The sequence below is a fragment of the Labeo rohita genome, chromosome 20, assembly GCF_022985175.1.
Source record: "Labeo rohita strain BAU-BD-2019 chromosome 20, IGBB_LRoh.1.0, whole genome shotgun sequence".
NCBI classification, from domain to species: domain Eukaryota; kingdom Metazoa; phylum Chordata; class Actinopteri; order Cypriniformes; family Cyprinidae; genus Labeo; species Labeo rohita.
Window position 1 is genome coordinate 25,566,831 of NC_066888.1, and position 25,586 is coordinate 25,592,416.

Sequence of the window (25,586 nt, forward strand, 5' to 3'; positions counted from 1 at the left end):
CATCTTTTGCCTTCGTATTTTGCAAGCACATCTAAACACAAGATTCAAGGCTATTCTTTCCTTGAAATAACAGAAAGTGCACCGCTTCCCAAGATGGCTTTTTAAACTGAGCATGTTTGACAAATAGTCACTGTTGTGTGGCAATTTATAAAAGCGTGACACAAACCCGTCATTAATTAATAAATCAAAATCACGGATATTAGTCATGCTTAAAGGTCCATCTGTTAAGGGGCTAATTTTAAAAATTCTAAGGAGTGACCATCTGTTATTATCTGTGACGAACCAAAGAGGGGTCACAATGTCACAGAACGCATTCAAGCACGCGTCACGCGTTCAAAGCGACCAAATCCCATGCTACACAGAGGCTCATTTGAGTTGTAGAAGCAAAGAGTCCCTCCCTGCCTCTGCCTTGAAACATGTATATTCATATTTTCAGGCATTTTTAGTGCCAAAGTGGATACAAAAGGTTGGATACAAATATTAAAACAGCCAGTGAAAAATTCATCAGCATGATGCCAAGAGTTTCTGGGTGACTGCCAGGGTGTTGCTATGTAGTTGCTAAAAGGTGTTTTTTTGTTTGGTTTTGATGCTACATGGTGTTCTTGGTTGTTGCTAGTGATTTAGGTTATACCTTCAAAGTGTTTTTCTTTTTCTTTCTCTTGCTCATTTAGGCTGAAATGCTGCATCAGAACATTAATGAAACAATAGCACACTTTTAACAAGCTGTATAATTTTAGGAACGATTCAAGCTCGCAGGAATCATCACAGTCAACTAAAAGTATGTGACCCTTGACCACAAAACTAGTCATAAGGGTCAAAATTGAGATTTATACATCATCTTAAAGCTGAATAAATAAACTTTCTATTGATGAATGGTTTGTTAGGATAGGGCAATATTTGGCCAACTATAACTATAAACTCTGGTAGCTTGCAAAATAATCAAAATATTGAGAAAATCGGCTTTAAAATTGTCCAAATGATGTTCCGAGCAATGCATATTACTAAACAAAAATTAAGTTTTGATATATTTATAGTAGGAAATGTACAAAATATCTTATTGGAACATGATCTTTACTTAATATCCTAATGATTTTTGGCACAAAAGGAAAATCATTTTGATCAATCATTTTGACTCTTACCATGTTTTTTGGCTATTGCTACAAATACAATATAAATACTACTATTACCGTGCTATTTATGATTGGGTTTGTGGTCCAGGGTCACATATTATAATTTTAATAATTATAACAACTATTATAATAATATAAATGATACTAAACCGAGGAAAAAAGAGATTTATTTATTTATTTATTTGAACTGAATTGACAGAATTTGCAGGAAACTGCAGACGTACTCATTCGTCCATTCGTGTACAAAACAGCTTGTTTTGCTCCTTGATATTGCAAATTGGTGTGTCTTACTATATTATTTTAATGTATTATTTCAATTATGAACACATTGGTTTGTAGTGCAAACAGTTTTTCTCGTTATTTAATGAACCGGAAGTCTCGCCCATAGGCTTACTTCCGCATTGAAGAATATCGTTCGTTCCTTAAAACTTCAGAAACTTTGCACTGAGAAGCCAGCAATTAAACGATTTAGTCCTGTGGTAAGTCATTACATTTTGTACAGTGTTCCCATTAACTGCAGATAAAATATTATGCATCATAATAATGATTCAACTACTTATGGGGTTTGTGGCACAGAGCCCAGACTCAGTGTTTGATGGACGGGGCTGAAACGATAAGGTAATGCGAGGGAGTGCTTATGCCATCAAAAAGTGCAGAGAACAGCTTCAGTGTCAGCAGCGTTCTGTAGCAAAATCTGATCTTTCATCCCTCTATATCATCTCCTTCCATAGCACAAGCCCTCTGTGCTCTTTAAAACACCCTACAGTCTTTGTACAGAATGGAATGTGGAGATTGGATGCTAGTTTTATCCCCCTAAAATACTGAAGCAAAATTGATCTCCATTTTGCACGCTGGGTGTTTCGCACATCATCAATCGCTCTAAATGTTGTGGGGCTTTACAGATTATGACGTGACCTCCACGTCCAGCTCAAAGCGCAGTGCACACATAGAGTATCTCAGTAGTTTCAATTGATTTTCCCCCTCCTTAACTTTAGACTTGCTATCTGCTGAAGAGGGAACAAAGTGTTCCATGAGGCATTTTCCCCTCCTTTTCTCTTTCAAGAGAGGGTTCACTGTCTTAACTAGATGCATTTATTGCAATATCAGCTTGCAGACTCTCAATTACATTAAAAAGCCAATTTACAGCTTTTCTTGTTTGTTTTCTTCTTGTAACTTTGTCTTTTTTAAAAAAAAAAAAAAAAAGACCAAAGAACAAAAAAGCAACATTTCTAATTTTTAAAAATATAATTAAGTAAATAAAGAAATAACATTTCAGCTAGCTGCTAAAGCTACATTTTGCATTTTCATTTAATTTACCTTGATGGATTACAAAATAAATAAATATTTTTTTTGGTTACTTTAAGGGACTAAAATGAATAAAATATTTAGACATATTGAAAAGAATAACAAAACAATATTTCTATTTTCATTAACTTGATGGACTAAAATAAGTCTAAAAATATATTCAATCAATCAATAAATACATCAATCAATTATAAATACATAAGTAAAGTAACATTTAGCTAGTTGCTAAAGCGACATTTCTCATTTTCATTTAGTCCAACAGTGGACTAAAAATAAAATAAAATAAATAAATATTTTAAAATTGTAGAAATATTTAATCTCGTTTCCACAGCAACATTTCTTCATTTCTTTCTTTGGTTTTTATTGTTATTTTTTACTTACCTTAAGGGACTAAAATTAATAAAACTAAAACTGAAATCACTAAAACTTAATAAAATATATTGAAAAGAATGAACATATATATATATAATTCTAATTTTCTTTTAGTTTATCTATCAATCAATCAATCAATCAATCAGTTAATCAATAAATACATACATAAATAAAATAACATTTCAGCTAGTTGCTAAAGCTACATTTCTCATTTATATTTAGTTTAACTTGGTGGACTAAAAATAAATAAATGAATAACAAGGAAAAATATCCATGGCAACATTTCTAATTTTTATTTTTATTATTATTTTGTTTTAGTCTACCTTAATGGACTAAAATGAATAAAACTAAAATTGAAATAAAAATTAAATAAAACAAAAACAATTAATTAATATAACTTAATGGACTAAAATAAGATGGAAATTAAATAAATAAATGAATAAAACAACATTTCAGCTAGTTGCTAAAGCTACATTTCTCATTTTCATTTAGTTTATAACTTGATTGACTACAACTTGATAAATTAATAAATAAATATTTCAGTTTCCATAGCAATTTTTTTTTTATTTTTAAAGTTTACCTTAATGGGCTAAAATTAGTCAAACTAAAGCTAAAATAAAAATAAAAAATATATATAGACACACTGAAACCCATCTATCTATCTATCTATCTGTCTATCTATCTATCAGAATAAAGTGAATAAAATTAATAGCATCTCTCTCTATAGTAAAAAAAACCAAAACAAAAAACAACAACAAAAAAAAACAAAGAGTATCTCAAAGATACTAAAAAAAAGAGTGCTCAGGTAACTGCGTGACTGATTAGATGTCTGTGCATGTGATCTTTAATCATTTGTTTCCCACTGGGCAATTGTACAGCGCATGACTGTAAAACAAACAAACGCCTTCAGCATTTATGAAGGAACAAAAGGCAGTGTGCAGCTTTAACATGTGATGCTGAAGCATATCACTGCTGTGAGGGAAATTCAGGGCTTGCAGCGTATGATTGACAGCGGCTCCTTTTTAAGTGGAAGACAGTCATCAGCGACAATGTCAAAGCTACAGTCTGTTGCTAGGCACAGTCGCTATGTGCTGTATGAGATGTTACTATACTTAGAAATGACATAATAAAGCAAAGAAGTGAAGTAACAGAGCAGAGAAGCAAAATAAAGAGTCATTGACACAGTCTGGTTTTTATTTACAGTCATTCTTTAAAAGGAACAGAAATAGAAAAGGCCTATCTATTCAAAACTCAGCACTGAACCCAATTAAAACAACCTGGAAAGCCGCTTAAAGCATCTACCATGAGTGTCATTTGTTTTCGAATATCATAATTGACCACTGAATTAACGAGAACGCTTAAGCTAGTCTTACAATGTACTGTCAAATAAAAGCTATATTTGTGATTCTGTTTGGACCATGTTGTACACTTCACAAGAATTTTAACTAATTTCTAAATCCATATTTTTTATTTACAGTTTTGGTTAGAGCATTGTCATGGTGACATCACATACACTCCCGGCTAGAAGCATCATGCAAGATTTCCTGAACGTGAAAAGTATTCATATTCATTCAGGCTTCTTTCAGCTCATAATTACTGATAGTCAAATTTGACATTTAACATTGCCAAGTCTTGTTTTACATGTATTAATGCAGGGTAGGTCTCACGTAAGCTTAGACTGTGCCTTGCAAGTATATTGAGAACGAGAACATGTTTTTTTTTTTTTTTTTTTTTTTTTTTTTTTTTTTTGCTTTACTTTGCCCTGTTTATTTGATATGATAAAGTCTAATCAAGCACCATGTTGAATCAGGATGTATTTACAAATCTCTCAGACTGATGGAAGTCTGGAATCTGCTCATCTTTGAGTAGTTTAGGCAATTAAACACCTTCAAACAACAGCAATTACATAGGCAAATCTCTTGAAAACCAAATCACATTTCACCCCAAAATCCAGTAAAATAAATAAAATGCTGAAAAAAACTAATTATACAATATTAGGACCATGATGTTCCATTAAGATATTCAAGACTTTTAAAATATTTATATGTAACACTTTTTAAGGACAACTAAAAAAAGTATTATATATACACTGCTGTTCAAAAGTGTGAGAGTGTAAGATTTTTGATATTTTTGAAAGAAGTCTTTTCTGCTTCTCAAGTCTGTTTATTTGACTATAAATACAGAAAAACTGTAATATTATTGCAATTTAACATAGTGGGTTTCTATTTTAATATACTTTAAAATAGAATTTATTCCGGTGAAGCAAAGCTGAATTTTCAGCATCATTACTCCAGTCTTCAGTGTCACATCACCCTTTAAAAATCGTTCTAATAGAATTTCTAAATCTAACAGCGTTTATTCAAAATGGAAATCTTTTGTAACAATATACACTACCATTTTTTTCTTTGAAAGATATTAGTACTTTTATCCAGCATGCGTGTGTTAAATTGATAAAAAGTCATAGTAAAGACTTACATTGTTAGAAAATATTTCTATTTTGAATAAATGCTGTTCATTTATGCTGTTCTTTTTATTCATCAAAGAATTATTCAACGTTGATAAAAAATCAGCATATTAGAATGATTTCTGAAGGATCATGTGACATTGGAGACTGGAGTAATGATTAAAGAAAATTCTGCATTCCATCACAGAAATAAATTATATTTTAAAGTATATTAAAACGGAAAACCATTATTTTAAATTGCAATAATATTTCACAATGTTACTGTTTTTATCTGTATTTTGGTCAAATAAACACAGCCTTGATGAGCATAAGGAAGTTCTTGGAAAAAAAAAAAAAAAAAATCTTACTGATCCCAAATTTTTAACGGCAGTGTATATATTTTTAGAATCAATAAGGTCCTAAAATAGGTCATTTTATTATATTGTTTTATTTAAAAAAAAAAAAAGTTCAACTTAAAGTAAGTGTTCATGCTGTCTTAAAGTTTTAAGTTTACTCAATTCAAATATCTATGTTTTTAAGTAGTACTCAATTCAATTTTAAGGCAGCACAAACACTTTTTTTTTTTAAATTGACACAACTTTTTTTCAGCGTATAATAAAACAAGGCCTATTTTTTTTTTTTTTTTTTATGACAATTAAGGTTTTAAAGGCATTTAAAGGAATTAGTACTTAATTTTGACAGACCATTAAGGTGTATTTTATGATTATATACAAGAGATTTAAGATATTTTGTAACATCATTTTTTTAAAACATGTCCTGCTGTTTCTTTCTCAATTTCCATTTTGTTTTTTTAAATTCCCAATATTCTTAATAATCATTCTTATTAGACTGTATTATGTAATATATGTCATTACTGTTATTTTCTACTTTTTATTTTATTTTTGCATTACAGTGGTAAAAGAGAATTTTGTGCATTACAGTATTCTAATAAATCATTTAAGACAAATTAAATAATCCTCCTTATTAATTAAAAAAAATACAAAAGTCTTACTTTTCATAAAGCAAAATATATGCAACCCTGGACCACAAAACCAGTCATAAGGGTAAATTTTTTTTTAAATAAATAAAGCTTTCCACTGATGCATGTTTTGTTAGGATAGAGAAAATCGCCTTTAAAGCTGTCCAAATGAAGTTCTTAGCAATGCATATTACTAATCAAAAATTAAGTTTTAATATTTTTACGGTAGGAAATTTACAAAATATCTTAATGGAACATGATCTTTACTTAATATCCTAATGATTTTTGGAATACAATGTATTTTTGGCTATTGCTACAAATATACCCGTGCTACTTATGACTGGTTTTGTGGTCCAGGGTCAAGTATGTTCTCTTTTTTTGAGTTTGGGGATGAAATATAATATCATACAGTTTTCCTACTGTCATCTCTCTTATTAATTGCATTACCCAAACAAACAAGCAACCATCTATCACTCCATATTGAGTCGGATGCAGAAAGATTGCAGCAAGGGACTGCGGGGAATTATTTGCCAGTGAGGTCTGGAGAGTGGTGCGGCTAAAATATCTTTATTAATTATCAAAGCCACTTAGCTTTGCCAGTGCAGTTCACAAGGGGTTTGATTAAACACAGCTCAGTCAAACCCTCCGTTTATGTACAGCCGTTCCGGGTGAGAGCAGATTGCCATTTATTGGAATGTTAACAGGATGTCATTTTAGGCACTTTCTCTCAGAAAATTCCACACCAAACCGCAGATAATATGTCAACTCCACACAGTTACTAGAGTCAGTTTAAGGGAAAAGATAATATACAGTGGAGAAATACATATTTTATCAGTTGAGGAAGGGGAAAATGCAATATTCAGCTGCGTTTGGCATGGTAGTTTGACCAAAATGAAGACATTTCACGCTTTCACGCATCATCCAAAGGCTACAATATGCGTGGTATTTGAAAGTGCAGCATTTAAAGAAAGTCTTTGTTGATATTCATTCAGGATTCAGGTTACAAAAGAAGCCATACAGCACAGCTAAATCAAGGGGGAGCACCTGAATCGCTTAAACGTTGGGGAACAATTGCGTTGAGAAATCATTTAGAGACTCGTTACTCTTGGGTTCTTGTTACTACACAAAACGAAGCGTTCTAACCTGATTAGACTCTTCCACACACCTCCTCGCACGTCACATCACTAGAAATACTGCATCTCTATCCCTACCCCTCTCAATATGTACAGGAATATCGAAAAGAAAGGCCCACTTACACGGCATAATAAATTATTAGTCTACTAGAAAAGAGTGAACACTGGCACACATTAAAAAAAGGCTTAAAATTGAAAGAAGTTACAATTGGGTTTCTATCCGTTATCTTGTTAACAAGACTCAACACCGTCTTAAAAAACAACAATATTCACAAGTAACCTTTCGGAGCGACTGTTACCCCTTCCAAGGTCGGCCTATGTCTAGCTGAAAGATATTAAATACGCAACAGATTTTGACACCTCATGCAAACAAATACGGTTGATCCCATGGTGACGTCGAACGGATAAAATCATAGTTTTTTTTTTTTTGGATTTCGTTTAACTCCAAAAAAAATATGAATCTCTTAGCAGCTACTGATTTCTTTATTCGCTTAGTTTTTTTTTTTTCCGTAACTGTTCTTGGCACTTTCAAGACAAGTACATCCAGGAGAAAGAAGAAAAACTACTTGGGTTGCAATTAAACACCGACGGTCGTTCCAACGCTTGGAATAACCCTTTGTAAACACAACTGGATAAATGACTCTCCACTCCAGTCACTGTTTGAAAGATTGTAGGACTAGATAACTAATATCATACTGACTAGTTAATGAACATTCTTTAAGTATGGACGGTTTCAGTCAGTCGGACACACATTGCACGATTCCAAGTCTTTCTTATTGCAGATCTGTCCGCAGACATAGACTCAATCTGCTCCTCCGTTTTGCACCGCTAGTGATGAGAGTCTGCTGAGGGGCTTCGGCCACACGAGGGCTCTCTCGCGCCTGACGGCAGCGCTCTGGAGGAGAAGGACTGGGCGTAGACAAAGAAAATCCACTTGGAGTCTTTGAGGTTAAAGTGTCGGTTCTGTGTTCCTCCGACAGTCCGTAAGACACTATCATGTTAAGACATTTACGTAGAAAGACAAGTTCAAACATCAGTTCTCTTCGTTTTGATTGGCTGATAAGGCAGTTATCCTTTTACTTCGACCTGTGAGAGAAGAAAACAAGTGTTATACACTGATCTAGACAGTACAAACATAATGAAATACAGTGCGTGTCATAAAACACCAGTTTTGATGACTGATTGGATAGTTGATTAAGCTCAGCTGGGTGAGACAAAGCATATTCTTGTATACAAAATATTGGAGCACTTAACATTAAAAATGTATGAATGTCAGTGTATTAGGTAACAAAATATCAAACCAAATGGCATTCCTATTAAGAAAAAACAGCACATGCACAGGCGTTGTGCAACCTTGTTTTTTTTTAGAGACACCAGTGGCAATTTCAATTTCAATTGAGTTTATGTTTAGCATGCAAACAGACCCAGGTTCAGATTTCATCATAATATGTGAGAATTTGGTAATTAATTTGACAACAAGTGATCAAGGACATAAATGATTTCTGTAATGTCATAATGTAAGGTGAAACGTTTACATACACCTTGCAGAATCTGCAAAATGTTAATTATTTTACCAAAATAAGAGGGATCATACAAAATGCATGTTATTTTTTTAATTAGTACTGACCTGAATAAGATATTTCACATAAAAGACGTTTACATATAGTCCACAAGAGGAAATAATAGCTGAATTTATTCAAATGACCCTGTTTACATACGCTTGATTCTTAATACTGTGTTTTTACCTGAATGATCCACAGCTGTGTTTTGTGATAGTTGTTCATTCTTGTTAGTCCCTTGTTTGTCCTGAACAGTTAAACTCTCTGCTGTTTTTCAAAAAAATCCTTTAGGTCCCACAAATTGTTTGGTTTTTCAGTATTTTTGTGTATTTGAACCCTTTCCAACAATGACTGTATGATTTTGAGATCCATCTTTTGACACTGAGGACAACTGAGACCCTCATATGCAACTATTACAGAAGGTTCAAACGCTCACTGATGCTTCAGAAGAAAAAACAATGCATTAAGAGCCGGGGGTGAAAACTTTTTGAATTTCAAGATCAGGGTAAATTTAACTTATTTTGTCTGGGAAACATGTAAGTATCTTCTGTAGCTTCTGTAGGATATTATGGCAATATAGGAAAAATGTACACATCATCATTCTGTTCAAAAGTTTACACCCCTGGCTCTTAATGCTTCTGGACCATCAGTGAGCATTTGTACCTTTTATAATAGTTGCATATGAGTCCCTCAGTTGTCCTCAGTGTCAAAAGATGGATCTCAAAATCATACAGTACAGTGATTGAACAAAAATGCTGCAAAACCAAAAAATTTGTGAGACCTGAAGGATTTTTCCGAACAACAGCAGGCAGTTTAACTGTTCAGGACAAACAAGGGACTCACAAAACAAAACAAAAAACAAAACAAAAAAAAAAAACACAGCTGTTGATCATTCAGGTAGCAACACAGTATTAAGAATCAAGCACGTATAACCTTTTGAACCTTTTCAGGTCAGTACTAAATAAAAAATAACATGCATATTTCATGATCCATTTTATTTTGGTAAAATTAACATATTGCAGTTTCTGCAAGGTGTATGTAAAATTTTGACCTTAACTGTATAAGACTTTGCAAATTATTTTGACAGCAAGTGATCATCATGCATTTATTTTGATGTGCAGGACTCAACTATACCTACCAGATTTAGACATGTATCATTTCTATAATGTATTAGGTAACACCTTTTTAAATTATCGAATTTGTGTAGGAATAATTCACCCAGCAATGAAAATTTACTGGAAATTTACCCTCAGCCCATTCAAGATTAGTTTGTTCCTTCTTCAGAACAGATTTGGAGAAATTTAGTGTTACATCACTTGCTCACCAATGGATTCTCTGCAGTGAATGGGTGCCGTCAGAATGAGAGTCCAAACAGCTGATAAAAACGTCACAATAATCCACAAATAATCCACTCCAGTCTATTAATTTACATCTTGCGAAATGAACAAAAAAAAAAAAAAAAAAAAAAATCCATTCAAAAAACAAATCCATTACTGAAAAACTGTTTTTAAAAATACAAATCAAATATTCAGATGTTTTTAACGACAAACTGTTGCTTTTGGCTACAATATGAGTCCTCTATCCGTGATAATGCTCTATCCAGTGAGAAAATCCATCCCCCGTTGTGCTCTTAAATCAAACTCCACTGAACATACTTGTTAAAAACTATTTTGGACTGTTTTTACTTGTTAATGGTTTTTGATCTGTGCATATTTCAGTTAAAGATGCCTTTATCAGAAATTTTATGGATGAAGGACACATTTAAAGCTAAAAACGTCTCAGTTCTGGATTTGTTTATAACTAACACACAGCTTTTCGCTTCACAAAATGTTACCTGATGGAATGGAGAGGTGTGGATTATTGTGATGTTTTTATCAGCCGTTTGGACCCTCATTCTGACGGCACCCATTCCCTGCAGTGGATTTGTTGGTGAGCAAGTGATGTAATGCTTAATTTCTCCAAATCTGTTCTAATGCAGAAGCAAATTCATCTAAAACTTGGATGGCCTTAGGGTCAGTAAATGTTAATTTTTGGGTGAACTGTTCCTTTAAGTAATCAAATATCCAAAAAGCGTCGCCTCAGAATTGACATGATATCGCAGAGCACTTTCTTCATTTCTTCAATTATACAACACTAGATATTTAAGACAGGTCATTCTGAGAAAAGCTCTAGCATAATTTGTTTGCAGATGACACCTAATTTGATCATTTGCATCTAATGTAATGAAATTCATAGATTAAGTGTGATCTGTACATTTAAGTCTCCAAATACTTTTAGGCTGCTGTAGGTTATGTTAAAGGGCTTTTGAGTAAGATCTATTCATTTCATTTGAGTTTTCTCATATCGTCTTGCCCTTCTAACTAATTATTAGCTGTGACCTTTTCCACTTTTCATTATTCTATTTTTCTCCACACTGAATCTCAAAACAACACGCGCACGCATGCTTTCAGAGAAGCACGCGGAGAAAAACCTCCTCCCTGAAATATCAAAATATGCCATCTGCTTATGGATGGACCTGCCATTCAAAGCACTCCAATGCATTATGGAAAAGTGAGAGTCTGACATTTACAAAGGCAAGAGACTCATGACGTGACAGAATGATTTAGTCAGCCGGCCATGTAATAAATACAAAACGCTAGCTGACAGTGAATATTCAGTGCATCTTCAACAAGACGCTTTCTCGGAATAAGACCAGGGGAGCAGCCGTGGGTACAGACGGGGTGCGGCTCTTTAAGAGAATAATTAATTTTCTCTCTAGTCTTTCTCTGGATTCTGTGTAATCCTCATTAATCCCAATTTTACAGCATCTGTTCCCACAAGACGAGGATGGAGTTGCATAAAGCATTGTTACTTGTCACTGATCTAAATGCCCATGTAATTGCACCTTTCTGCTGTGTGCATTGGTGGCAGACAATGGAAACATGTATAAATATACAGTTTCCACGAAAATATTACGCAGCGAAACAGCTTTCGACACTGATGATAATGAGAAGAAATGTTTTCTAAGCTTAATTTCTGATGGATCATGTGTCACTGAAGACTGAAGGAATAAAATAAAAAAAATAAAAAACTGTAAATGCATCCTTGGTGAGCATAAGAAGCTTTCATTAATATACATATATATATATATATAAATTAAACTTTTTTTAATAGTTGTATCTATATACTACGTTACCCTATTTTTTCTGCATTATTTCATATCTTGGTGGGAATTTTCTATAGACTATTTGTTTGTATTATGGGTGAATCAACACAGTCCCTTGCTATTTGAATCCATATGGGGTATCCTTTTTGATCCCATTTCACTGGCAAGATTCCAGTCAGTTTTTTCCCTGTGTCTGGACTGTGGTGCTGGGCAGCTCAGCTGTGTCCCTCCTTCCCTGGAGGATGGCGGGGAACGTTCCGGCTGATATTTTGCCGTTGGTGTCACTTGTGTGCCAGGACTGGTGACAGGCACATTTGGACCCCTGCCATATGTTTTCACATCAGTAGGGCTGATCTCACCCACCGGCCAAAAATGACTTTGGATGATGCCTTTGGGTACAGTTAAAGTTGTTTATTTTTATATTGTACATATATGTTACGTATTTATGCATACAGAAGTAAAAAGTCAACAATGTTACAAAAGTTAAAATAGTTTTATAGTATCACTGAGGTACTATTATATATACTATTATATTATATATTACATTTTATTTTAAACGTTTTATTTTAATAACTAAGATACTATTATAATGTAAAAAAAAAAAAAAAAATATATATATATATATCTTTTATATATTTTTTTATATCTTTTATATAAATATATATATATATATATATTTTTTTTTTTTGAATGTTTTTATTTTTGTATTTTCCAGTGTCACTTTGTCTAATTTTGTTGTGTTTTTTATTTATATCAGTTTTTTTTTAATTATGATTTTTTTTTTGAAAGGGAAAAATGTTTCTTTGGCAGATAGCTGAAATCAAATAAGTTAATATTTTAAAAATAATTTTTAAAATCATTAAATCTTTAAATATTTTATTTCAGTTAATATTTATTTTATTAACAAAAGTTTACTGTTTTAGCTTTAATAACTGTAATAACCCTGGTTTGAGGTGAAGTAATTAAGTGAAGTAAATCATATTACAGAACTTAAAATAATTTGTAGTATCACTAAGATTCTATTATACTTTTTTATATATATATTTTAAAATAGTTTTATTAATTTTATTTCAGTTTATTTATTTATTTTTATTTATAGCTGAAATAAAATAAGTTTAATATTTGTAATATATTTTTATATATTTTACATTTTTTTACATTTTTGAATATTTTATTTCAGTAAATATTTATTTTATTTCAAATAATTTCAAATAACACAATTTTATTTTAAAAAAATACAAAAACTTGACAACTTATATATATATATATGTGTGTGTGTGTGTGTGTGTGTGTGTGACTGTCGATTGTCCCTGTCAAACAACAAATTAAATCAAATAAAAATAAAAATAACCCTGGTTAAAGATGAAGTGTTTCATCTCAAATCCCGAAAACTCCCTTTTCTATTGTTTGGACAAACAGATAGTCCCGCCCCAAACTTCTATCACTGGTTGTGCCAGTTTTGCTATGCTGACTGGTTTAATGTTTTGATAGTGCCTGTATTTATACTTTTGGTAAAATCAACCTATGAATGACTTGCTTACAGCTGTCTTCAAGAGTCTCTTTTTCCGACTAGAATATCAGACCATTCTGATGCAAAGTTTTATTGCAAATTACTGATTTTCAGTGACTCCTCCAACCCCTCCTTCACTGCAGTTTGGTCTTCCATCAAAGATCTGTCTCCATATAGATCATGAGCCTAAGCTTTGATAACACTGCTGTCTCACCTCCTGGCATAATGGAGTGCATTGTGGACATAAAGTCTGACTCTATAGAACACAATCACCAATAGATCAGTGTCAATAAGCCAAATCCTCTTAAATCTCATAGCGATCACCCAGTCCCACCTCTGAGCATTCAACTACTTCCTCATAAACATTTAAGCTGCCAACAGAGACTAAGCAAACAGATCACCTCCCCTAATATTGACCTAAGCTATTATCCCAGCCAGACTGACAATGATATTATTTTCTAGAGGTGTTCCACTAGAGATGCTCCTCAGCGTTTTGTTTTGCTCCAGGTCTGTCACGGACCAGCTCTCATAAAACTACTCTGCAGTATGTCCACTATGTTCAACAGAGAGTGTGTGATACAAACACACTGACTCACTATACGAGAGCACAAGAGTCTTGAGACTACGCTGCAGCACAAAATCTATACAGAAAATTGCCAATAATGAATTTATCAATTGGCTGTGTCGCTATTACATAACATGATTTTGCCATTATTAAAAACATAAATACCTAAATATTCTAAAAATGATATAAATGTATACATACTCGGATAATTATGTCTTATTAATTTAATTTATAACATATAATTTATTTTATAATCCCGCTGCATTTTACCATTATTTTCCTATCTGAGAATTTCTAAAAATAAATAAATTAATTAATTTTATTTAATTACATAAGAAAGAAAAATTATAATTTAATAATTGGACAAATATAACATTTTCTAATATGAAAATATAATATCAGTGTCATGCTTTTTTGACACTTACTAAGTAAATAAATAAAAAAACATAAATATTCTGAAAATAATATAAATATATACATATTCAGATAATTCTGTTATGAATTTAAATAATAACATACAATTAAATTAAGAATTTCATTAATATAGTAAAATAAAAATGACATTTATTAAATTTAACTGAAAAATAATTATTATTATTCCAATTAATAAACAAATACATATTATAATAATTACATTAATCTTGATTCTAATTATATAAATAAAATAACTGAATAATTTCATTAATAAAACAAAATATACAATACTAATAATAAAATAATAATAAAAATAATAAAATAATAAAAAATAATACAAGTTTATAGATTTATCTTACACAGATAAATAATTATTAGTATTATTATAAATAAATATATAAATATTTTGATAATTGTTATAAATTTAGTTATATTTTATAAATAAATGTAAATAAAAAATGAAAGTTAATACATTTATCTCACAAATAAATAAATATTGATAAAATTAGAAACATACAGTTAAAAAATAATATATAAATAGTATATAGTATAGTAGAAATATTATTATTGATAAATTACTGATAAATCAAAGTTAATACATTTACAAACAAACAAACAAACAAACAAATAAATAAATACTGATTTATTTTTACATTTATAAACACATTAGTTGGACCTTACTAGGCTGCACATAATTTGCCTCACCAGGTTTTTTTTTAATTAATAAGATACTTTAGAGAACTGAGGAAAAAATGCAGAAATAAAACACAGCGCAATATTAAAAAATTACCATTAAAAAATATAAAACTGCTAAAACTGTATTAGACAATAGTGTGTACTATAAATGAGCTTTGCTTTGATATAAAAGCATTTGTCGTTGTGATACTTACATGTACATTGGTTGTAGTTGCAAATGTGACGTCTTCTGTGGCCCTTGGTAACCATATGAATCAAACCCTCCTATAAAGTCAACTAAAGAAACAAGAAAAGGAGAGAAAGAGGAAGATGGGAGACAAAAAAAGAGATGATTTATTGCAGTGAATGCTTTTTACGGTTGTCGTTCACTCAAATAAGCACTTTTGATTATGTATGCGTGTGTCTGTGTGATAATCATGAGTAGTGGATGATCAGCGGCCGGACCCTCTATTAGACTGATATCTACGGAGGCCGGTTTGTGGCGCGCTGCCCGTTGGATTATAAAATAGGCTAACATAAAGCAAACTGACAGGATTAGCCCCGGACTCCTCTGTGAGGGCCCACCAGCTGTTTCAAGCCCTGGAAGCCAGAGTATCTGGGCTTTCCACAAAGACGCAAAGGTAATAAAGTGTGCGATAAAGATCCAGGCTTTGGCAATCAGAGGCTGTTTCCTAGACCAACGAACACAGGAGATAAGATGTGGAATTAGCAGAGAGTTTCTCTCGTGCATCCCAAACAGAAGGAGAAGGGAAGACTGCAACCATTATCATTCTGATGATAGATTTTAGGGGGCATATACCTACAAATCCCCTAATCTATGTTGGCCTTATTGTGGAGTTAGACCTTTGTCCTGATCAGTGTTATCTGGGGACCCCCAGAGGTCAGTCTCAAAGCTCGCGCCAGCAGTTTAAACCAGAGCGCTCACTTTTAGCAGGACAATCTTTGAATGTCCCCTTTCAACATATACAGAAATATTACATTCCATGTACTTAAAAGGATAGTTCGTCTTAAAAACACAAATTAAGAATTGTTTGATGAAATACAAGAGCTTTCTGACTCTGTATAGACAACAATGCAACTACCACATTCAAGGCCCAGAAAGGACATTGTTAAAATAGTCCATGTGTCATCAGCGGTTCAAACTTAATTTTATGAAGCTACAAGAATAATTTTTGTACGCAAACAAAACGAAAATAATGACTTTATTCAACAGTTTCTTCTCTTCCATGTCAGTCTTCGGGTTTATGGGTTTGGAACAACATGAGGGTGAGTAATTAATGACAGAATTCATTTTTGGGTGAACTATCACTTTAAGAATTTATTGGTTCCAGTCAACATGAACTCATATGTTACATGGATTGTTTACTGTTGTACGTTTTTGAGTGAAAATTTCAGATTGGCCTTAAAGGGGTCATCGGATGCCCATTTTCCACAAGCTGATATGATTCTTTAGGGTCTTAATGAAAAGTCTGTAATATACTTTGGTTAAAAATTCTCAATGGTCTGCAAAAATCATCCCATTCTGAGGGATTGTTCCTTTAAATCCAGATGAGTTCTGCTCGCCCCGCCCCTCTCTACTCTCTGTGGAGTAACATGCTGCTCTGAGAGATTGTTTACCTTAGCTGTGAAACTTGCTAACTAGCACGTTATTAGGAAAGGTGATTGCAGAGATTCATTAACAAACCCTTATACTCACTTCTGCTGTAAGTGAAGCTGGATCACGAATGATTTGCACAAACATAGACACACTTATGTAGATCGGGAGGCGCATTCCATTTACAAACAAACGTAATCCACTGCATCTTCAGTGGCTCGGATGTCGGAGGTAAATGAGGACCACTATGTTCATTATTACATCCAGCAACACAACACCTCAATCGCTCAATCGGAGATATTCTTGTCTAACTTACATCCCTGCTCCGGCATCGAAACAATGGAGGTCGGACTGTTACTTTTAGCTGATTTAGGGCGGGTCTGAGGTAAGACGCTCATGTCAATCAACTATCGTGAGAGCGGCCTCTGTTGGTGTGACGCCACCCCGACAGGCATCTGAGAATGGCTCGATTTGAACAAGGGAACATTATTTTTACAGATTAATTAAAAACCACTGCATGGATTTTTATCATGTAGATGTGTACATACACTGCCAACACACATTAACGTTCAAACAACATGTAAAAGTGAACTTTGCATCCGATAACCCCTTTAAATAGCCCTTTTGAACCATCATTTACAGTAAACACTGTTCTATAAAACAAAGAATACTGCAGTATGTTTTACAAAAAAATATTATTTCTGTCTTTCTACTTCAAAGTTTCATATTTAATTCAATGTGTTACTTGCCTTTTTTTTTTTTTTTTTTTTTTGCAATTTGGAAATTTACTAGCAATTTCTAAGAGAAAAAAATTGCTTAATATATTGCTAATTAATTACTTTAACTCTTTGCTCATAATTCATCACATTATTAGTAAGTATGTCTCTTTAAAACTTCTACGGACTAAAACCAACTTTTTAACTTAACTTAATTTAGGTTCGGTAAGATTTTTATTAAATAATTTTTTCATTCTCACCAATATGACGGCGTTTTTTTTTTTTTTTTTAATTACGAGATTAAAAATAAAGTCTAAATATTTTGAGAATGAAGTCGAAATGTTTCAAGTAAAAACTCAAAATGTTTTGAAAATAAAGTCAAAATGTTTTGAGAATAAAGTTGAAATGTTTTGTGAAACACTTCAACTTTATTCTCGTAATTTTGACTACTGTCGAAACATTTCAACTTTATTTTCGTAATATTTTGACTATTCATGTAATTTAAACTTTATTCTCAAAACATTTCAACTTTATTCTCATAATTTTGACTTTATTCTCGAAATATTATGACTTTAATCTTGTAATCTTAGAATGTCGTCGTACACCAAGGGTGCATTAATTTGAATATTTACAATTTGAAAATACAGTAAAATTGTAAAATATTATTACAACTTAAAATAACAGTTTTATATTTTAATATAATTTAAAATGTAATTTATCCCTGTTATGGCAAAGCTGAATTTTCAGCACCATTACTTCAGTCTCCACTATAACAAGATCCTTCAGAAATCATTCTAATATGCTGATTTGATGTTTAATTTCTTCTTATTAGCATTGCTGAAAACAGTTCCTCTTTGATGAATATAAAATGAATTTTCTATGTGTTTTCATGTTTGATCGATTTAATGCATCCTTGCTGAATAAAAGTATTACATTTGAAATCTTACTGACCCCAAACTTTTGAGTATGTAAAGAAAACATACATACACACAGACACAAAACAACATTTAAAATGGAAAACACTGATCATTTCAAAAAGAAAATTATGTTACGCCGCACTTCAGAACACTCCCATGTTAATGTCCTTTACATAAATATGTCTGCAGGGGGTAAATGTTTAAACAGATTGCCTGAGGGCAGATATGTGCTCTTAAACAGCTCTGAAAACATTTCCCATTTGTAGTGAAACAAAGTTGTTTCATAGCAGAAAACCTTCCTGGCTAGTCCTTCCAAGATAATGGGAAATGCTGGGATCACTGATCCAGTAATGAAGTAAAAAAACAACAACAAAACATACAAGTACCATCGACTGTGGGCAAGTGGACAGATTAAAGAGTCTATGGACCGCCTTGAGCTACCGCATTAGCATGCGAACCCATACAACAACCGTCCCTCGACCTCAACAAAACGACTCAAATAGCTATTTATTCTGTTTTAAGCGACACTTCCCAGAAAGAAGCCATTTTGATGGCAGCGGCGCTGCAGGGAATTAGGCTGAGATGGACGTTTTCCCCTTACAGCATCCATATAGCAAAGCTTTATGAGTTTTATTGTTTTAGCTTCCCCCTTCCAAAAGCTCTTCCTCCGACAAAGGCATTTGTAAAGCGAACGCGGCGCACAAAGACTATCAGCATGAGTTCCCACCTCCCTGCAACCACAAAGCCTGATTGCATATCCCCAAAGGAAAGTCTTAACCTAATTTCCTTGTTATAGATGCAAAAAGTGTTTCCCCGCAACTTGCGTGCGCCGACACTTCCTAATGCTCTCTCTCTTGCTTTTTCGTGCTCTCAGAGGCAGAATCATTTAAATACTGTCCATTCTTTAAATGGACCCTGGGACGTTAGTAGCCGTAATTACGTGCGGACCGTGTTGATTGGTTTGAGCTGTTCATTACCTTTGCGGAGGTGCTTCATGTACTATATTAATTAAAGCCGTAATGGCCAATATGGCTTCCCGATTAGTGTTCCTACATGCCTCAGGGATCAAGGCATCAATACTGTTCGCCCGCTTGGAGGATTCAGAGCTTCAGCAATTATATTTCTCAGTGGAATGTTCCTGTGCCCACTTTTGGAACATCAACACCGCTGATAATCTCTCAACGGATACTAACGTCACCGCGCAGCCGTGCGCCGTTCATCACGAGCGCCCCGGCAGTCAATGAAACTCAGTCTACCCGCGGACTGATTGGGAGATACTTTCGAGAGGGATTTCCAATTACACAAATGTTCCCGAATCTCTCCTGATCACTGATTGAGACAATCAGAAACCCCATTCGACACCGGGAGTGCCGCTGAATGATGTTTGAGGAAGTTAACCGATCAGTGTGGCAGCGGAAGTTTTTTGCGGCGCAAAGCTTAGCTCGTTTGACTAATCTAATGGCAGTAAAATGGGTTTTGTGAGAGGATGAAATTATTTAGTTTTTGCACGCATCCCTTAATTGGACAGTTTTATTCATAAGGTGCTCTGAAAAAGGCTAGCTTGTAACAATCCACATATTTCTAGGGATTCTGACTTGAGATGCTTCTCTCCACCATAGGAAATATATTAAATCTTAAGGAAGTAATTTGCCCAAGTATGAAAAAAAATGTCAGAATCATTCATTCTCGAATCTAAAATATTGGATGAAAACAAAAATTATAGTACAATGGCAATATTACAAATTATAAGATTAAAAAGTGTCTAAATCACTTATTTTTCCAAAGAAACATTGCAAAACAGCAACACCTACAGGTAAAGTTACAGCAGAAGTCCTCGTCTCTCTCACCTCCCCTGAGCTCACTGAGTTTTAAAAGACTCCCTCAAGCGTGCAATGAGTTTGGTGGGGGGTAATTGAGAATGAATGGGGGAAAGTCATGTGAGAGGAGGCAATGCCTATATTGGGATATAATGGGATATGACTGGATATGACTGGTTATTATTGGTTGAGATTGGTTCATGCAATAAATCCTGCCTCTTTTGTTCATGCACGTTCTGTGTTCGAGAATAAGTCTGAATGAACGTTAATGGGAAGACTAATAAAAAGTAAGTAAACAACTTGCACACTTAGATATAACCACTTTTGTTACTTTACAAGAATAGAATTCGGGAAGCACTTTGACTTCATTCTTGTAATTTTGACTTTATTCTCAAAACATTTCGACTTTATTCTCAAAATATTTTGACTTTATTCTTGTAATATTTAGACTTTATTCTCGTAATATTTTGACTTTATTCTTGTAATATTTTGACTTTATTGTTGAAACAATTTGACTTTATTGTCATAATTTTGACTTTACTGTCAAAACATTTTGACTTTTTGTCATAATTTTGACTTTATTGTCGAAACATTTTGACTTTATTCTCGTAATTTCGACTTTATTGTCAAAATATTTGGACTTTATTCTCATAATATTTTGACTTTATTCTCGTAATTTCAATGTTATTCTTGTAATTTCGACTTTATTGATGAAATATTTGGACTTTATTCTCGTAATATTTTGACTTTATTCTCGTAATTGTGACCTTATTCTCAAAATATGACGACTTTAATCTCAATCTTAGAATGCTGTTGTACACCAAGGGTGAATTTCTTTGATTAAAAAAATACAGTAAAATTGTGAAAAATTATTAACTTAAAATAACAGTTTTCTATATTAATATAACTTAAAATGTAATTTATCCCTGTTATGGCAAAGCTGAATTTTCAGCACCATCACTCCAGTCTCCACTATAACAAGATCCTTTAGAAATCATTCTAATATTCTGATTTGAAAACAAATATAATATGCTGATTTGAAACAAATCTTCTGTAACATTATAAATACATTTACTGTCACGTTTGATCGATTTAATGCATCCTTGCTGAATAAAAGTATTATATTTAAAAATCTTACTGACCCCAAACTTTTGAGCTTGTAAAAACACATACATTCACACAGACACAAAACAACATTTGAAACAGTAAACACTGATTATTGAAAATTATGTTTGGCTGTGAATGGTTCACACGATAAATCCCACCTCTTGTGTTCGTGCGCGTATACACACATATTATGCAAACAAAAAACGTATTTTGGATGTGATAAATTGTGATTAATTGTTTGACAGCACTAAAAAACATTTATAATGTTACAAATTATTTCTATTTCAAATGGATGCTGTTTTTTGAACTAGTTATTTATCTAAAAGTCTTGAAAAAAGTATCATGCTTTGCAGAAAAAAAAATGCATCTTCAACATTGATTATAATAAGAAATGCTACTTGAGCACTAAAAAAACGGAAAATGTACTGGTAATTTTCTGCCAGGACATTATCCATTCATTTTAGGGACACTTCCCTTAACCCTAAATAATATATATATATATATATATATATTTATATATTTCTTCACACACACACACACACACACACACACATATATTCAGATATATAAATATACATATATTTATAAGTATCACGCTCTAGCTTGAACCAACATCCCAATGAACTCATGCATAAAAACCCATATACACACAAATATTCTGCATTAATAGACCACTGCGCTACAGTGGATGTATTGTGCCACAGGGCTCCCTCTTCGTGATCTTAACGTGTAGTGAAGGCACTCAGTTTAATGAGAGGCTGGCCCTCCAAATACAGCCATGCTTAATTACATTCAGAGTGAAGTTTAATGATTCTGATTACTCTGATTATGAACTGATAAAATGCAATGAAAATACAGCACAAAGAACGGGGGGATGCCTAACAAATAAACAGCCACACAAACACACACACACACGCATCTCTCTGTCAGTCTGTTTTAGTTGCTTGGTGATGAGAGAATGATGAGAACAGGGAAAATAAGGCTTGACTCTGCAAGAGAACAACAGTATTGATCTTGTATGCCAGTGTTAGGCTGCATTTCCTTTGTTATTGTAGCTATTCCTCAAAAGAATCTCCTAAAAAAAAGTTACAAGCATCTGAGGGCAAAACACATTAAACGAATAGTCTGTCATGATCCGTATGAGTTTCCTTCTTTCGCAGAACACAAATGGGGAAATGTTGAACAACGCAGTGCCCACAGTTTTCAACATAATGAAAGTCAAACAACAAAAAAAGCACCATAAAAGTAACGCATATTCCAAATCCAATGAAGCCGTATGATAGCCTTGTGTTTTCTTTTTGCGTTCGTGTTTAAATCAGTCCATCTTCTATTCTCATTATTATGCTTTCTAATCTTTTGTCAGGACAGAAAGGCGACTAAAGCGAATGACCCATGTGTCTCAGCGTGGCAGCGTGGTAAGTGTGATCGTCTGAGCATTACAAATGGAACAATTTTCTCCTTGCTTTAAAACACTAGGCCACAGGCTGGTCGTTTGGGATCAATAAAAGCAATCTTTTAGATCCTGCAACATCTAAATTTAAATGTTTACTGGGGCATTCAAACTAGGCTAAAGATCTGCCACCAAGAGCTTATGTCTATGTCAGTGCTTCATTACCGCATGAAACGAATATTCTCCAATAATATTAAAACATATAAAAATATAATAATAAAAAAACATGCATCTTTACATCAGTTTAGGTTGTAAACCTAAGTGGAGATTAAAATAGAGAACAACCTACAATTTCCTGAATTTCAAGGTCACTGCTTAGTCCTATTTGAACTTATCCTAACAGGAATAGCAGTTTTTTAAGCCTATTTTATAAATTAATGGTATTCTGAAGCACAGTATAAAAAACTTACATGAGATATTTGAAAAAGAACTGATCAAAACTGGAGAACACTTACAGATACCTACAAATTTTTTTTTGGTGTTAATCTGGAACCTGGTGCTAATTTCCTTAATTATATGGCAAAGCCTATATATAATTTTCACTGAGATTGTAAGATGTGCTGCTCTAAGGTGACTGAAACTCTGTGACTGAAGGTTATCCAGATGAAGGCCACAGGGATGACCCTTTCAGACACTGTAAGAGAAATTGGTTGTTCTATATATGTGATTTCTTGAACACTGCAGGTTTACAATGACACTAATTCATTTAAGGCCCCCAGAAAGGCTGGTTGTCCACGTAAGAAGACAGGATAATTCAGAGACTCTCAACGCGAAATTGGTTCAAAACTGCAGCTGGAATTACATGCCAGTTCAGTGCTGTTTTTGTGGAAAAATTCTCTGGTTATTTTGTTAAACATGTTAGTAGAACAGTGGTACACCCACAGCTAATATTCCTTTAAAGAAAAAATATTTTTCTTTGATTTTAATCTACACTGTATATATAGTTGAAGTCAAAAATTTACATACACCTTGCAGAATCTGCAAAATGTTAATTTAACAAAATTGCAAAATTAACAAAATAAGAGGGATCATACAAAATGCATGTTATTTTGTATTTACTATCCTGAATAAGATATTTCACATAAAAGACACAAGAGAAAATAAAAAGTTTATACACTTGATTCTTAGTACTGTGTTGTTAACTGAATGATCCACAGGTGTTTTTTTTTTTTGTTTAGTGATGGTTGTTCATGAGTCCCTTCTTTGTCCTGAACAGTAAAACTGCCCACTGTTCTTCAAAAACTCCTTCAGGTCCCACAAATTATTTGTTTTTTCAGCATTTTTGTGTATTTGAACCCTTTCCAACAATGAGTGTATGATTTTGAGATGCATCTTTTCACACTAAGGACAACTGAGATACTCATATGCAACTATTACAGAAGGTTCAAACGCTCACTGATGCTTCAGAAGGAAACACGATGCATTAAGAGCCAGGGGGTTGAACATTTTTGAATTCGAAGATCAGAGTAAATTTAACTTATTTTGTTTTCTGGGAAACATGTAAGTATCTTCTGTAGCTTCTGAAGGGCAGTACTAAATAAAAGAAAATATGATATTTAGGCAAAATAAGAAAAATGTAGGGGGCAACGGGGCTAAAGGCGCCCCGGGGTAAAAGGCGCCTTTGATATTATTTTCCTCTAAACCACTAGATGGCAGAAAAACGTGGTGTAGCACGTTCCAAAACATCCGCTTTTCAACATACACGTGCGATATTGGTTGATCCTTGATGCGATTGTGTGCTTACGTGATCTAATATTTGATGTTTTTAAAAATGATGTAGATTTAAGTAACAAATGAGAATCGCTAAAATTATTAAATATATCTTGAGACATATATCTTCTTAATGATTTTCAGTTTAGTTTAAGATAACTAAAACAGCAGCTTTTAAATAACAAAATAATATGTAAAAGTATTGTATGTGGGGTAAAAATCACCCCTGCTGTTGGGGCTAAAAGGCACAATATTAACAAGATAATTAACAGAAGGCTGACTTTTCCATTTGTTGAAATGACATTGTTAGATTCAGATGGTTAATATCATATTTTATGTTGGGTGTCCAACTTAGAAATAATCACCATGTTTAGAATGAAACCATCATATTTAAAAACATGCTATTAATCATATCATACAATAAATATCATTTGTTGTTACTGCTGTAAATCTATATTAAATTATTATGGGATCTCCTTCGATGCTTTCAGAATATTTACATTTTGAAATGATTTTGTTTCTGTATTTTAAAATATGTTTTACTGTGTGCCTTTTACCCCACACACAGGGTAAAAGGCCCACCTTGCTACCTCATACGTTTATGAGATTTTTTAACAAAATAAACAACTTGTATGATTTATTTTCACACAAAATATGTTGCTCCATAAATGTTCAATACAAACGTATGCATTTTTCTGCAATCATATTCTTCAGGGAGAGCGAAAAGCATATTTTTTTCTTAGGGGGTGCCTTTAGCCCCGTTGTACCCTACACATCTTCATATGTCCGGGTTAGTATTTAATAAAAAATAACATGCATTTTGTATGATCCTTTTTATTTTGGTAACATAATTAGCATTTTGCAGATTCTGCAAGGTGTATGTAAACTTTTGACTGTATATATAATAAAGTTTATATATAAATATTTAGATCTGATATAATATAATTTTAGATCTATTTTTATTTTAGATTTTATACATATCTTATAAGCATGCATTATTAGAATAAGCCAAACCCTCATTAAA

General features: G+C 32.9%; 1 protein-coding gene across 1 annotated transcript in view; it reads right to left on the bottom strand.

Moving 5' to 3' along the window:
- Nucleotides 1–3,980: 3,980 nt before the first annotated feature.
- The window catches only part of nkain2 (sodium/potassium transporting ATPase interacting 2), a 203,148-nt gene continuing 181,542 nt past the window's right edge, over nt 3,981–25,586 (bottom strand). Inside the window, exons 6-7 of the mRNA XM_051137749.1 lie at nt 15,446–15,527; nt 3,981–8,448 (exon numbers count right to left, since the gene is read on the bottom strand). Of these exons, the coding sequence (XP_050993706.1) occupies nt 8,439–8,448; nt 15,446–15,527 (92 nt within the window). The 3' untranslated portion in view covers nt 3,981–8,438. The remainder of the gene's footprint in view (nt 8,449–15,445; nt 15,528–25,586) is intronic.